Source organism: Spermophilus citellus, assembly GCF_964194105.1.
Source record: "Spermophilus citellus genome assembly, chromosome: 9".
NCBI classification, from domain to species: Eukaryota; Metazoa; Chordata; class Mammalia; order Rodentia; family Sciuridae; genus Spermophilus; species Spermophilus citellus.
The window spans coordinates 3,141,572-3,156,586 of NC_138191.1; the positions used below are offsets into that span (position 1 = coordinate 3,141,572).

General features: G+C 37.0%; 1 protein-coding gene across 12 annotated transcripts in view; it reads right to left on the minus strand.

The window, feature by feature from the left end:
- POGZ (pogo transposable element derived with ZNF domain) overlaps positions 1 to 15,015 on the minus strand; it is a 50,622-nt gene that overhangs the window by 31,284 nt on the left and 4,323 nt on the right. For 6 of the 12 annotated variants that reach the window (XM_081308825.1, XM_081308835.1, XM_081308831.1 and 3 more), the window contains exons 2-3: positions 5,098 to 5,222; positions 3,949 to 4,104 (exon numbers count right to left, since the gene is read on the minus strand). In XM_081308825.1, the coding sequence (XP_081164951.1) occupies positions 3,949 to 4,104; positions 5,098 to 5,221 (280 nt within the window). In that variant the 5' untranslated portion in view covers position 5,222. Of the gene's footprint in view, positions 1 to 3,093; positions 3,256 to 3,948; positions 4,105 to 5,097; positions 5,223 to 7,099; positions 7,182 to 15,015 lie in introns of those variants that run through there. The other 6 variants (XM_081308827.1, XM_081308834.1, XM_081308833.1 and 3 more) reach the window with 3 other exon arrangements.

Below are 15,015 nucleotides of genomic sequence, written 5' to 3' on the forward strand. Positions count from 1 at the left end.
ATGTCCCTTATTGATATGATTTGCAATTTTTTCCTCTCATTTTGAGGGTTATCTTTATTTTCTTCACTGTATCTTTTAAAAGGTCTTCATTTCCATAAAGTCCATTTATCTATTTTCTCCCCTTTGGTTACTTCTACTTTTAGTGTCATATTTTGCCTAATCCATGGTCATAAAGATTTATGTCTTAATTTTTTTCAGAGAGTTTTGCACTTCAGTTTCAGCACTTGTTAACCTTTTTGATCTACTTTACTATGGTTTGGTTAAATGTCCTCCAAAGCCAGCCCCAGCAACTTAGTGAGTCTGTAAGCAAATTAGCAGTATCCTGTCTCAAAAAAAAAAAAAAAAAAAAAAAAAAAAAAAAAAAAGAAAAAAGAAAGGACTGAGGTATGATATGGCTCAGTGGTTAAGCTCCCCTGGTATCCAAAAAAAAAAAAAAAAAAAAAAAAGACTCATGTCCTAAACTTCATTATACTGTCACAAAATATAAGGTCTAAGCCCATAGTATGGAATCCTTTACCTTTCTTGCACAGATCTGAAGGTCAAGAAATTAGTATTTTAATATAACCACTAAAGATTAAATACAATCTTAAGATACAAGGAAATACTTTTATGTAGAGAGGGAGCAAGGAAAATAAGAGAAACACGAAATGACAAAAACCGAACGTACAGAGGAATAGTCTTTCTAATAATTATTGGAGGTAGCAGCTATTAGGAATCAGGAGCCCAACTGGTTTTAAAACTAATTTAAAGGGAGGGTGGAGCATAGGGAAAAAGAAAAGACAACTTTCTAACTTTCTAAAATATCGAATACATGAAGCCAGGCATAGTGGCACACACCTGTATTACCAGCAACTCCTCAGAGGCAGGAAAATCTCAAATTCAAGGCGAACCTTAGCAATTCAGTGAGATTCTCAGCAATTTATCAAGATCCTATCTCAAAATAATACATAAAAATAGCTGGGAATGGGCTGGGGATGTGGCTCGAGCAGTAACTTGCTCGCCTGGCATGCGAGGGGCGCTGGGTTCGATCCTCAGCACCACATAAAAATAAAGATGTTGTGTCCCTGAAAAATAAATATTAAAAAATTATCTCTTAAAAAAATTCTATTTTCTCTTTAAAAAAAAAAAAAAAAAAAAAGAGCCGGGAATGTACCTCTGTGGCCCATTCCAAAAAAATTCTAGCACACTAAAAGTAAAACAATACTGAATTGCCTAAGTTATTCTCCCTTGTTATGTTACTATTATAATACATAAATAATGTACCAGTACACTTAAACTGAAGGCTTAAAAGGGAAATAGGATTTGTAAGAGGAAATATTTCTTTGTTTACTCTGAAATCTTATCCCTATACTTGCTAGCACTTTGAGATCTGATGAAAAAAGTTACAGAATTGTATTATATGCCCCCCCAGAAACGCTGGACAAACTGAATAACTTAATTTATGTTTATATATGTACAAAAATTTTCTGGGAGAAAATACATCTGGTTAACAGTCTAGCTCCATTTTTTTTCTTTTTATCATGAATATAGGTTAACATTTCTAAATATTAGTGGTTTCAATATGGGGAAAGAGCTATTGGTCGGCACTTATTTAGAGCAACCTATGAGGGCAACTTGACAATATCTACCAAATTTAAATGTCTAATCCAACCATCTTACTCCTAAGACTTTTTTTTTTAGTATTTATTGTTTAGTTAGTTATAGGTGGACACAATATTTTATTTTTATGTGGTGCTGAGGATTGAACCCAGTGCCTCATGCATGGTAGGCAAGCACTCTACCTCTGAGCCACAACCCCAACCCAACCCCCTAAGACTTTATACCTGCAGATATGCTTACACAGTAGGCAAATACCTGTAACACAATGTTATGGTTTGGATATGAGGTGTCTCCCAAAAGCTCTGTTAATGCAGGAATCATCAAAGATGAAATGATCAGATTATGAGAGCTGTAACCTAAATCGGTCCACTAGTTTGAAAGCACTAACTGGGTGGTAACTATAGACAGGAAGATATGGCTGGTGGAGGTGGGTCCCTGGGGCATACCCTGGAAGGGTTCATCTGCTGTCATCTGCCCTCTTCCCATCTGCCAAAACTGAGTAGCTTTCTTTTGCCACATCCTTTCATGATGATGTGTTTCACCTAAGGCCCAATAGAGTTGGCTGATCATGGACTGAACTTCTGACACCTTTCTTCTTTTAAGACTGTCTTGTCTGGTATTTTGGTCACAGTGAAAGTAAAATTGACTAACACACCTGAGAACGTTTACTATATCACTGTTGTAATCATGAAAACTGGAATGCTATTAAATGTAAGAAAAAAAATAGGAGTATATCCATAAATGGTCATATCAAAAATAATAGTACTATACACTCTTCTAAAAGAAATTTAAACTTTATTCTAGATATAATATCTCTAGAAGGCCAATTTAGAAACAATGTTGATCAAATCATTAAAAAAGCTGCTGAGTGTAGTGGTGCATGCCTAAAATCCCAGAGGCTCATGAGGCTGAAGCAGGAGGATCTCGGGTTCTAAGCCCACCTCAGCAACAGTGAGGCGGCTAAGCAACTCAGTGAGACCCTGTCTGTAAATGAAATACCAAATAGGGCTGGGGATGTAGCTCAGTGGGCACTGAGTTCAATCCCCTGTACCTGCCCAAAAACCAAATCAAACCAAAACAAATTAAAAAAAGCTGGGATGGGATGACCTCCGATCCAACAGTATGATTTTTAGCAATGTATTCTCATATTAATGATGTAAGACAGATATGTTCATTACAGTTCTTTAAACTGCAATATACCCATTTACAACCTATTGTTAATAATCATCAAGTAATGGGAAACAGTCACCAAAAATGTTATAATTAAGGTGAGAAGATATTCACTACACAGTAAAGGGAAAAAAGCAAGCAAAGAGTAATGTAGAATCTTGTATGATCCTATTTTTTTGTAAAAAGCTAATCACTACATGTAGCATATAAAATTACATGTATGTACAGAGGAAGAATTACAAATTATCATCTCCAGGTGGTGGAATTAAACAACTTTTTTCTTCCTTCTGTTTTTTTCCCTTAGTTCTTCTATGATGCACCTACTATTCTTGTGGTAAGAAAGTTTTTCATTTCCGAAGAAGATAAAATAATTAAAGTCCGGGCTGGGGATGTGGCTCAAGCGGTAGCGCGCTCGCCTGGCATGCGTGCGGCCCGGGTTCGATCCTCAGCACCACATACAAAACAAAGATGTTGTGTCTGCTGAAAACTAAAAAAAAATAAATATTAAAAAAAAAAAAGAAAAATTTAAAAAATATATTTAAAAAAATAATAATAATAATAATTAAAGTCCACTACAGGAACGCTGTGTTTCCATGAAAATGGTTATTTTTGTTAAGAATCCTGAAATATAACTTGAAAATAATTCATCTTCAAAAAACATAAAACACTTCTCAGCAAGGAAAAAGAAACCAATACTATACAGCCCCTCTAATCAATAAAAACATTAAAAATACTACTCGTTTTTGCCATTTCTTTCAGGTAGACAACAATCCTAACCTATCTTCCATACCAAAAGCCAAATAAAGCTGCCAGACAGAATACAGAACAACGCTGCCCTGAGAAAATCCTTAATAAAGGAATGGGACCCTTCTAATTTAAAAATAGAAGCAAAATCAACCAACGAACTTCCCCAGTTCTCTATAATAGGAATGTTGGGTTTATATTTTTTCTCCTAGAAATTATCAGCAGCAACAATCTGCTGGCTTCTGACTTGAAACACCAGTATCAATTCAACACCAACTTAGAAGGAACAGCACCACCTACAGAATCACTTCCGTATCAGTCCTTCTCCAACTAACAGAGCCACACATCGGTATCTAACAGGTATAGCTGTCCCTAAGACCTTTCTGTCCTCTTACCCCTCTAGCCCAGGAAGAATTTCCCCATAATCCCACTTACCATTGTTGTTGGCAATTAGTGTGACAAGAGTCTTCTTTGTACTGTCGCTGTTCTGTGCCCCGCTGCTACTAACGGTGGATGTAGAGAGGTGCCCAGCAACAGAAGCATGGGCAGCGATGGGCACTGGAGCCGAGACAGGCTGCTGGCTCACAGAAACTGTGGGGAAGGGGAGGCATGGTCACTTGGAGACAGGGACAGAGGACACTAAAGGATACTGCTCTAATCTTCCCTTACCATCTTGCCATGGGTCTCTACAATCCTGTTTCATTCATAAATCCAACCGTTCATCTCATTTTTTCCTCTAAATTATCCCTTAGTCCATTCATTTAGACACAATCCCTTCTTCGTCTCACATTTTCTCATTAATTAAATGAGATCACAGGCCCACTGAACCCAGATGTTAATGTTCTGCTTACATAGTACTAGCAAACCTCTAAGACTCACAGACTTATCAGCACTACTACTGGTATTCATATCCATTTGTATTAAGCCAACTACAAGACCCTGTAGTGTCCTGTTTCAGCCTAAACCAATGCCAACTTCAGGACGCAAGGCAAGGAAGATAAAAAATAGCAACTGGTACACTTTTTTGGGGGGTGGGGGGAGATGGGGGAGTACTGTCACCCACTTTCTAGAATTCAGGGCAATCTAGAATTGGACCCTGCAATATCACATGTATGAGAGAGAAGCTAACAAACCTAAAATTTGTAAACTGTCCACGAAGGCAGACACAAAGCAATTTCTGCTCAGCTCACAAAGGAAACCAAGTTCAAATAAAATTAAACAAAAAACAAAACAAAACCCCAAGCCTATGGGAACCTATATTTGACTGGATTCATAAATGAGCTCAGACACACACCAGCACTTGACATTCTATTCATTCATCATTTAGTAAGAGGGATATTGATAAACATTGGGTAAGCAGCCTCTCCATGTTTTTAATGAATTAAATATAGTTTTTTATAGTTTATCGATGAGGAAGCTCAAGTACACACAGGACACAGGCTAGAGCATGGAAAAGAAGGTAGCATCAATGCCACAATGAGGCATCCCCAGATTCTTAAAAATCCTTCTCCACCTTACAATTTCTTAGCCAAAACACCAACTTAATTAATTTAAACAATTTAAGATCAAAAGAGCTTTTGTTACCTGTAGTAGTTTTATCCACTGAATTATAATCCTCAACTACAGAGTCCTCAATGACGTCACTGATTTTCTGCCATGGCTCCAATTCCTCCTCCTCACATTCCATAAACAGGTCGGTGTCCGCCATGCTATAAGAAAGAGTTTAAATAAGACATTGACCTAAGAATTGGAGAAATAGTTATACATGAAATATGGAATCAGAGCTGAGTCATGCAAATACACAGTTGGATCCAAGTCTTTATTTAAAAATCAGTATTTTAGGGCTGAGGATGCAGCTCACTGGCAAAGTGCTTACCTAATATGTGTGAGGCCCTGGGTTCAACCCCGGCAATCACAAAATATTTTTTAAAAATTAAAAATAATCAGTATTTTGCTTATCATTATTGTGCATTAATATGTATCTTTTAAAAATTATGTATTATGAGCAGGGCATAGTGGCGCACACTTGTAATCTCAGCTCCTCTGTAGGCTGAGATAGGAGGATTGCAAGTTTGAGGTCTTCTCTCCAAATAAAATTTAAAACAAGGGCTGAGGGTGTTGCTTAGTAGCACAGAACTTGCCTACCAGTGAGTGAGGCCCTAAGTTTGACCCCCAGCACCACAATAAGTAAATTAAAATAAATTTTTAAACAAAAAAAGAGGGGGACTGGGGATTGTAGCTTAGCTTGCCTAGTATGCTTGAGTCCCTGGGTTCAATTGCCACTGGGGTTGTTAAAATGCCATACGGTGACTACTCAGCCTTTTTGGTGCTCCTTTAAATTTTATACCTAAGATGAGAACCTTACTTGTCATACTCTAGTCCCAGTACTACTACTATCTTCTAATTCTAGTCTAGGAAATTCTAGAAGGGACTCCATCATCACTTGAACGTACCGTTAATTTGAAAACACTTCCTATGCTACATGCCTCTTTTAAAAATTAAGCCTACAATTCTGCACTGGAAATAAAAAGCTTCTGTTCTTTTGCTTGCCAATATTAGCTGACTAAGGTTCAGTCTGTCTTAGAATAGGAACAGTATTATTGCTCAATGTTCAAACAAAGCCTTTACTGCAAAGGCTCTTGGTGCCCTTAGTGTCTCAGTAGTTTTTTCACCACATCCACTAGCCAAAAACAAAACAAAACAACTGAACCACCATGTTTATTAAGTCATTAGGTTCATACAACCTGATAGCAGTAGTTTGGGCAATGCCCAACAGATGGCATTGTTTCTCTTGAAAATTTAAAATATTCTTCAATGCCCCACTGAGTTAGTTACTACCAGGTGCAGTTTGGGAAACAGTTTTAATTGGTAAAGTGTTGAACTTGATTTTAACTGGTCTACAATCTCTCTCTCTCTCTCTCTTTTTTTTTAAACTTTATTTGTTTATTTTTATGTGGTGCTGAGAATCAAACCCAGGGCCTCACACATTGCCAGGCAAATGCTCTACCACTGAGCCACAACCCCAGCCCCTGGTTAACCTCTTTCTACACCAAATCTTTAATTTTTCATAAGGAAAAAAACAAAACTGAATTCCCCACCACCACTCTATTATTTTGCTATAAAGACACTTGGATACTTATCATACTAGAAGAACAGGAGGAGGAAGCAGAGAAGGAAGAGGAGGGTGGGAAAGAGGAGAGTGGGGAGGAGGGTGTGTAAAGGAATTTTTACTCAATTTAAGGATATTCTTATATCTTCTTCTCAATTGCCAGACAGCCCGGAATGGTAAACATGCCTACAATTCCAGCTACTGAATACTGGGGAGGCTGAGGCAGGAAGAAAGCAAGTTTGAGGCCCGCATCTGCAATTTAGCAAGATCCTATCTCAAAATAAAAAATAAAAAGGGGCTGGGGATGTAGTTTGGTGGTAGAGCATCACTGAGTTCAATCATACATACACACACACATACACACACGCATACACAAATAAATACGATAAAAGTGGGTTTAAGAAACTAAAGATCAGCATACACTGAGCATACTGCTACATTAAGAAGAAAATTTGGGCAGGGCATAGTGGTACGTGCCTGCAACTCAGGAGTTTGAGGCAGGAAGATCCCAAGTTCCAGAGTAACCTGGGCAATTTAGAAACCTTGCCCGAAAAAAAAAAAAAAAAAAAAGATGGGGGAGTGTAGCTCAATGGTAGAGCACTCCTATGAGTTCAATTCCCAGTGCTGGGGCGGGGAGTCAGGGTGGGGGGCTTGGATAGGGGCAGTAAATTTGAGACTCACACTGTAACTGGTGAAGGGCAAATTCTTATCATACAAGAATGAATCTCCAAATCAAGACCAATGGCCCTTTCTGCCTCCTCCTCCTCTTCCTCTTTAAATTTAACCCAAGGCCTTTCACTTGGCAAACTAAGGTCTCTACCACACTGAGCTACAGGTCCCAAGGCCCTCAGCTACTTTTAATGATATCTAAATTTTTATTAAATACAAAAGTGGTCAATTTTGGAAGCTGGGTATCTTATCAACTCAAAATTAACCTTGAATTAATCTACATCTCTTACTTCCCTCCAATCATTTTGAAGCAAGTTTCAAATATATTCATAAATATTTTGGTATGTAGCTATAAAAGACAAATAACATGTCTTAGAAACTTAAAAAAATAAATTCAAGTTATGTGCAATGGCCTCTGCCTATTATAAGCAGCTACTCAGGAGGGTGAGGCAGAAGGATCTCCAAATTCTAGGATAGCCTCAGTGATCCAAATGCTGGGCAATTTTGTGATACCTTATCTCAAAATAAAATAGTAAACATAAAAGGCTGGGATGTAGCTCAGTGGTACAAAGCCCATAGAGTTCAATCCCCAGTACCTCAAGTAAATAAATAAAAATAATAAAATTTAAAATGGGCTGGAGTTGTGGCTCAGTTGTACAGCACTTGCCTGGCATGTGCCCTGGGTCCAATCCTCAGCACCACATATAAATAAATAAAATAAAAGATCCATTGACAACTAAAATTTTTAAAAATTTTTTTAAAAAATCAGTACCATTGTATGCCTAATGTCAAATATCTAGTCTACATTCAAATTTCAAATGCTCTCAAATAGCATACTTTTAAGTTTGTTTGAATTAGAATCCAAATAACATCCACACATTTGCTTATCTGGTAAGTTTCTTAAATCTCGAGCTATAGGTCATCTTCCTTCATCTTTTTTTTTTCCTTGCAATTTATTTGTTAAAGAACCAGGTCACCTCCTGTAGTTTCCAAAAGTCTAGATACTGTTGATCACATACAAGTGGTATTTAACAAGCACCTCTGTTCTCTGTATGCCCTGAAAATTGATAGCTGGATCTAGAGTCATGATGCAAGTCTAACTTTTATTTTCCTCCAAGACTACTCATTGGGGTGGTGCTTTATTCTTTTAGGAGACATATTCAATGTCTACATACAATCTTTTTTTTTTTTTAATTTAGGGCTGGGGATGTGGCTCAAGTGGTAGCGTGCTCACCTGGCATGCGTGCGGCCAGGGTTCGATCCTCAACACCACATACAAACAAAGATGTTGTGTCCGCCGAGAACTAAAAAATAAATATTAAAAATTCTCTCTCTCTCTCTCTCTCTCTCTCTCTCTCTCTCTCTCCTCTCTCTCTCTCTCTTTAAAAAAAAAAAAATTTAGGGCTGGGGATGTGGCTCAAGTGGTAGCGCGCTCGCCTGGCATGCGAGCGGCCCTGGTTCGATCCTCAGCACCACATACCAACAAAGACGTTGTGTCTGCTGAAAACTAAAAAAATAAATATATATAAAAAAATTATCTCTCTCTTCTCTCTCTTTAAAAAACAATTTAATATTAGAACGTTATAATTATACACAGTAGTTGGGTTCATCCTGACAAACTCATATATGAATGGAATTTGTAGATCAAATCAGTTTTAAATCTATCATTCCTTCTATATTTACAAATAGAATACTTTCATTAAAATAAATAAATAAATAAATAAAATAAAAACCCATACCTACTATTTGGTTCTCAAGTGTTATAGTTCATACAGGAAAAGTTTTGATTCTCTATTCTTCTTGATTCTTTCCCTTTACCCTTAAAGTGGTAAAGTTTCCCTTTATCATTTTTCAAAATGAGTTGATTCAGCAGCATCCAAAGTAACCAATAAGCTCATTCACAAACTACTATTACAATATCACAATTTAAACATTTAATGTTTTGATCCATGCAGTTACCTTTACTGGTCCTCAAAATGTTCATTTTGGCCATTGAGAACATCTTCCCTTGGCTCCTGAGCCCTTTCACCCACAACACCAGTAACTGATAAAATCCTTGCTACTGAATAGATGTTACACACTCATCTCATACATTTCCTGTCCCAGACTAGAATCAGCCAATTATCCAAGGACTGATATTTGAGGGGAATGATTTCTAAGACCAGAACCTAGATGTTAAAGGCCTTTCTAGTCATTTTAAATATAAACTACCTCCACGGTAACACCCAACTGTTAAGTCAGTGTCATCAATTTTGCTCCTATATTATGTGTGGAAAAATTCCATATCCACAAATAACATGTCTTAGAAACTTAAAAAAATAATATTTCTCCTAAACCCGTCCCCCCACCTCCAGCACTAAGGACTGAACCAGGGGGCTCTACCACTCAGCTATACCCCAGCCCTTTTTTATTATTTTGAGACAAAGTCCCACTAAGTTGCATTGCTAAGGCTGGCCCTGAACTTGTGATCCTCCTACCTCAGCCTCCAAGTCACTGGATCACAAGCATGTGCTATAGCACCTGGCTTCAGTTTTATGTGTAACCTACACTAATTAAATAATTATTGCTTCAACACTTACACTAGTCTAACTGTGTGTATTTCCTTTCCTTCTCCCTAATATTTAGATCTTTTTCCCTTTTGGCATAATTTATGTGCAATCAATAAATTTTGTCTGATGTGGTATGTACACCTGTAACCCTAGCAATTTCAGAGGCTGAGGCAGGAGGATACAAAGTCTGAGGCTAGCCTGGGCAATTCAGTGAGATTCCATCTTCCAGTCTCAAAATAAAAGTCAGGCAAGGAGGCATAGTATGCCTGTAATCCCAGCAATTCAGGAGGAATACAAGTTCAAGGCCAGGTTCAGCAATTTAGCAAGACCCACAGCAACTTAGTAAATCCCATCTCAACTTTAATTCAGAGGTTGAAGCAGAAGATCAAATTTGAGGCCAGCCTGGACAAATTAGTGAGACCCTGTCTCAACATCTTTAAAAAGAGCTGAAAGTATAGCTCAGTAGTGTTTTCCTAGTTGCTCAAAGCCTTAGGTTTGAGTTCCAGTAAGGGAAGAGGGTGAAAAAAGGCTAACCAAGGGATATTTAATAAAGCCTTTTAGCAAGTAATTTTTAAGACCATCTTTCCTTAACCACCATGATACAGAGATTACCACAAAAATATCAAACAAAATTCTCAACTACTACTAACAAAAACTTATCTATACTATACAACCAATAAGGACTTTTTCTAAGCAAATGTATGATGTGTTTGGGGGTGTTCAAGATTTAGAGCTAAAAGTCTATAACTTGACTTCCAAATTTCTACTTTTGATAAAATTTCCAGTAGAGCTAAAAAAAACTCATCAGATTCCAGTATTCTCCAACATATATCAGGGAGAACCCATGCTGTGCAGTATATCTGCAGAAAAGATTCAACAACTGTACATAGTTTATGTAAAGGGAAATCTAGATTATAAACGACATCATTAAGGAATCTTCATAGGTACCGAGTGGAATTTAACTAACTCAGGGTCAATTTTGACCTTCAGAAGATGTATGGCAGTGTCTGTGAGATATTCTTGGCAGTCATAACTGGGTGAAGAAGATGCTACCAGCATTTTATCCAGTTCACAGTGACTAAGGTTAGTGCCAAGATCGAGAAACCCTGATCAAACTGAATACATGTTCTGAATAAGAGGGAAACTTAAAAAAGAAAAACAAAATCATCCTACATTCTATACACAAAAAATTTTGGGGGGGGGAGGGCAGGGGTGTAACAGGAATTGAAGCCAGGGGCACTTAACCACTGAGCCATATCCCCAGCCTTTTTAATTCTGAGACAGTGCCTAAGTTGCTAAGGGCTTAACTAAGTTATTGAGGCTGGCTTTGAACCTGCAATCCTCCTGTCTCACCTCCCAAGCCAATAGGATTATAGTCATCCACCATCACACCTGGAATAATTTCTTTTAAAAATATTTATTTTCTGTAACACAGTAAAATATGGTTCCTTTTAACAGTTAAAATGGTTGTATCCTTACAGTAAAAAAACTTTTATAAAACCCATATATTCCTAGTTTGCTTCACCCTATAATCATTTACCTGTGAAACTGATTTTCTCTTCATATTCACTTGACAGCTTCCATGTCATTCTTGCCTAAGTACAGAGTTTCTCCTAATAAAACTGGAGCATCATCAGGCCTACCATTATGGTTCTGATTGTTACCATCATTATCGACTAGTAAAATAATTTTTGTGAAAATAATTTCCAAGCCTTTTTGTCTAAGGCACCCTTTTAAAATCTTTCTAGTTGTTGCCCTTTTCATTTCCTCTATAGGCTGCTGTCCCTTCCTCCAGTACCAGGGATCCCATCAGAGGTACTCTACCACTGAGCAATAGCCCCAGCTGTTTTTGAGACCGGATCTTACTGAATTGCCAAAGCTATCCTCAAACTTGCTTTCTTCCTGCTTCAACCTCCCAAATAGCTAGAACTACAGGTGTGTATGCCCCTCCCCCTCATCTATGGGTTGCTTTTGCTTCATATATGAGTTCTTGTTGCTCTTTCAACCTCTAAATCATTTTCTCAGAGGGCAGTGAACCAAAATGACACCTGCAAACCTTTTTCTGAGTTCTTTCTCAAAATCTCATGGTTGTGGGGCTGGGGATGTGGCTCAAACGGTAGCATGCTCACCTGGCATGCGCACAGCGCTGGGTTCAATCCTCAGCACCACATACAAATAAAGATGTTATGTCTGCCGAAAACTAAAAAATAAATGTTAAAAAATTCTCTCTCTTTAAAAAAAAAAAATCTCATGGTTGTGCATGAACTCAAAAGTCAGAATAATAGCTCTACATCTCAAAAGCCTGAGTTTATGATAATAGGTTTAAGTAGAAAAATGTTAGCCAACAATTCAAATTACTGCCAAATAATCCAAATTTAAATTTAATCATTAGTTCTGTGGTTTGTTCTTTCTGTAAAAACCAAACAAACAAAAGCCAAAACCTACTTGTGGAGTATTTATTCCCAACAATAATGTTTAACCTGAACCAAGCACTGAAATTTAACTTGAAGTGCACAGGAAATATGGCAATGAGGAACAAGTAAACATTGCTACAGGGAACTAAACGAAATAAATCCAAAGGCAGAACTTTCCATAAGGAAATAAACAAACCCAGAAGATATGACAGTCTATAAAACAACTAAGTTGGTCTTTTGAAAAATGTCAATGTCTGCCAGTCATGCAGGAATCCTAGCTACTGGGAACGCCGAGTCAGGAGGATTGAAAGTTCAAGGCAAGGTTGGGGATGTGGCTCAAGCGGTAGCGTGCTCGCCTGGAATGCGGCCTGGGTTCGATCCTCAGCACCACATACAAACAAAGATGTTGTGTCCGCCGAAAAACTAAAAAATAAATATTAAAAAAAAAATTTAAAAAAAAAGAAAGTTCAAGGCAAGCCTGAGCAACTTAGTAAGAGACCTTGTCTCAAAATAAATAAATAAATAAATAAATAAATAAATAAATAAATAAATAAGGGTCGGTGATGAACACCACTGGATTCAATCCCCAGAACCAATCAATCAATCAATTAATCAGTCAATAAGGGTCAGTGATGAACACTACTGGATTCAATCCCCAGAACCAACCAACCAATCAATAAATAAATAAGGGTCAGTGATGAACACCACTGAATTCAATCCCCAGAACCAAAAAATTGATCCTAACATCACATTAAAAATAAATAAATAAATAAAGATATTGTGTCCACCTATAACAAAAAATAAAATTAAAAAAGATATATATCAATCTTTCTCTTGCTACACACTTACATCCACTCACCCATATACAGGCACACACAAACTGGGAAGACCATTCTAGATTAAAAGAAACTAAAGAGACATAACCAAATACAACATGTCAACCTTTATTAATCACGATTCATACACTGCTATTAAAGACATTTTGAGTACAACTGTTAAATACAGATTAAACACCAGATGATATTCAGGATTTATTTTTCTTAGATAACAGTATAATAGCTATGTAGGACAAAGTATTTGCCTAGCAAACACACAAATGTTTAGTGGACATGTCAAGTGTGACTTTTTTTTTTTAGATTTTAATGGACCTTTATTTTATTCATTCATTTATATGTGGTGCTGAGAATCGAACCCAGTGCCTCACACATGCTAGGCAAGCACTCTACCACTGAGCCACCACCCCAGTCCAAGTGTGACTTTCAAGTGTTTCAGCAAATAGGTATTTTTGATTTTCTTATAGATACAAATATCCCCTCTTTTTAAAGTATTTGGCACATGCCAAAATATCAATAATCATTGTGTCTATATGGTAGGTTTATCAAAAGTATTTCTTGTATTCTTTCACCATTTTTACATGCATGAATTTTTCTCAATACAAAGTTGGAGGAGGGGACTACTTAATCAGACCCTAACTGGTATCTTTATACTATATTCTGTTATTATCTTTTTGGCATTTACTAAATAATTGGTAAGATGGTCAAATTTTCTGTTCACTTTTTTTGTTTCTAGGAGCAAGTTTCATTTTTTAAAAGGTAAAAAATAAATAAGAGATGAACCTAAAGTAAATTATATAGGAGATATGGTGAGATGAACATTACCTTCTTCCATTAATCATTTGACATCTTAGTAATCTAACATTTTCAATTCACTGCTAGAACATACCTGCCCATAAATTAAGATAAAAAGAACATTTGGAACAGGAAAAGTATTTTTTAAAAAAACAAATAAAAATCTTCTCTTTTTTTGAGATCGCAGTCTCCCTATATTGCCCAGGCTAGGCTTGAACTCCTAGGCTCACGCGAGCCTCCTGTCTAACTTCCCAAGTACTTGGGACTACAGGCAAAATCTTAAGAATACCACCCCGTCTTACTCCAGGGTTGAAAACTAAGCAATGCTAATCCTAAAAATAAATGCAATTTATTTTTCAAGTTACCAAACTTTTGGATTTAAAAAGGATTAATTCCAGAAAACCTGTAAGGTTGTATTTGTATCTGGCTATAAAACTAATTATAGTTAAATATGTAATAAAAAGCTTTTGCATGGCCCATTTTGTCCCTCCTAGCATCTAACTGCTATAATATCTTTTAAAAAATATTTTTCTAGTTATAGATAGACACAATATTCTTATTTTTATGTGATGCTAAGGATTGAACCCAGTGCCTCACACATGTGAGGCAAGCACTCTGCCACTGAGCCACAATCCCAGCCTAAGTATCTTAAATATAAATAGTCATAATGGGGTTTAAAATAACCTTAAAAACCTGTCTGATATTTCCAAACTCAAAATACTTTCTACTTGTCTGGCCATAAGTTCCATTATCAAGAAGTACCCAAACATTAATTAGATTAGGTACTTTTTTTTGAGAGAGAGAGAGAATTTTAATATTTATTTTTTTTAGTTTTTGGCGGACACAACATCTTTGTTTATATGGGGTGCTGAGGCTCGAACCCGGGCCACACCCATGCCAGGCAAGCGCGCTACCGCTTGAGCCACATCCCCAGCCCTAGGTTAGGTACTCTTTACTAAAAAACTAACAACTAAAGTAAGCAGTAATTCCTCTATTTTAAGAGGGTTCAATATCCAGGAGTCCCTTTCATTTCCCATGGAAAAAATTTATTCACTGCTGGTTGTCTAAATTTCATTTCTGGTCTGGGGGTATAGATCAGTAGAAAAACACTTGCTTAGTGTGCTGGAGGCCCT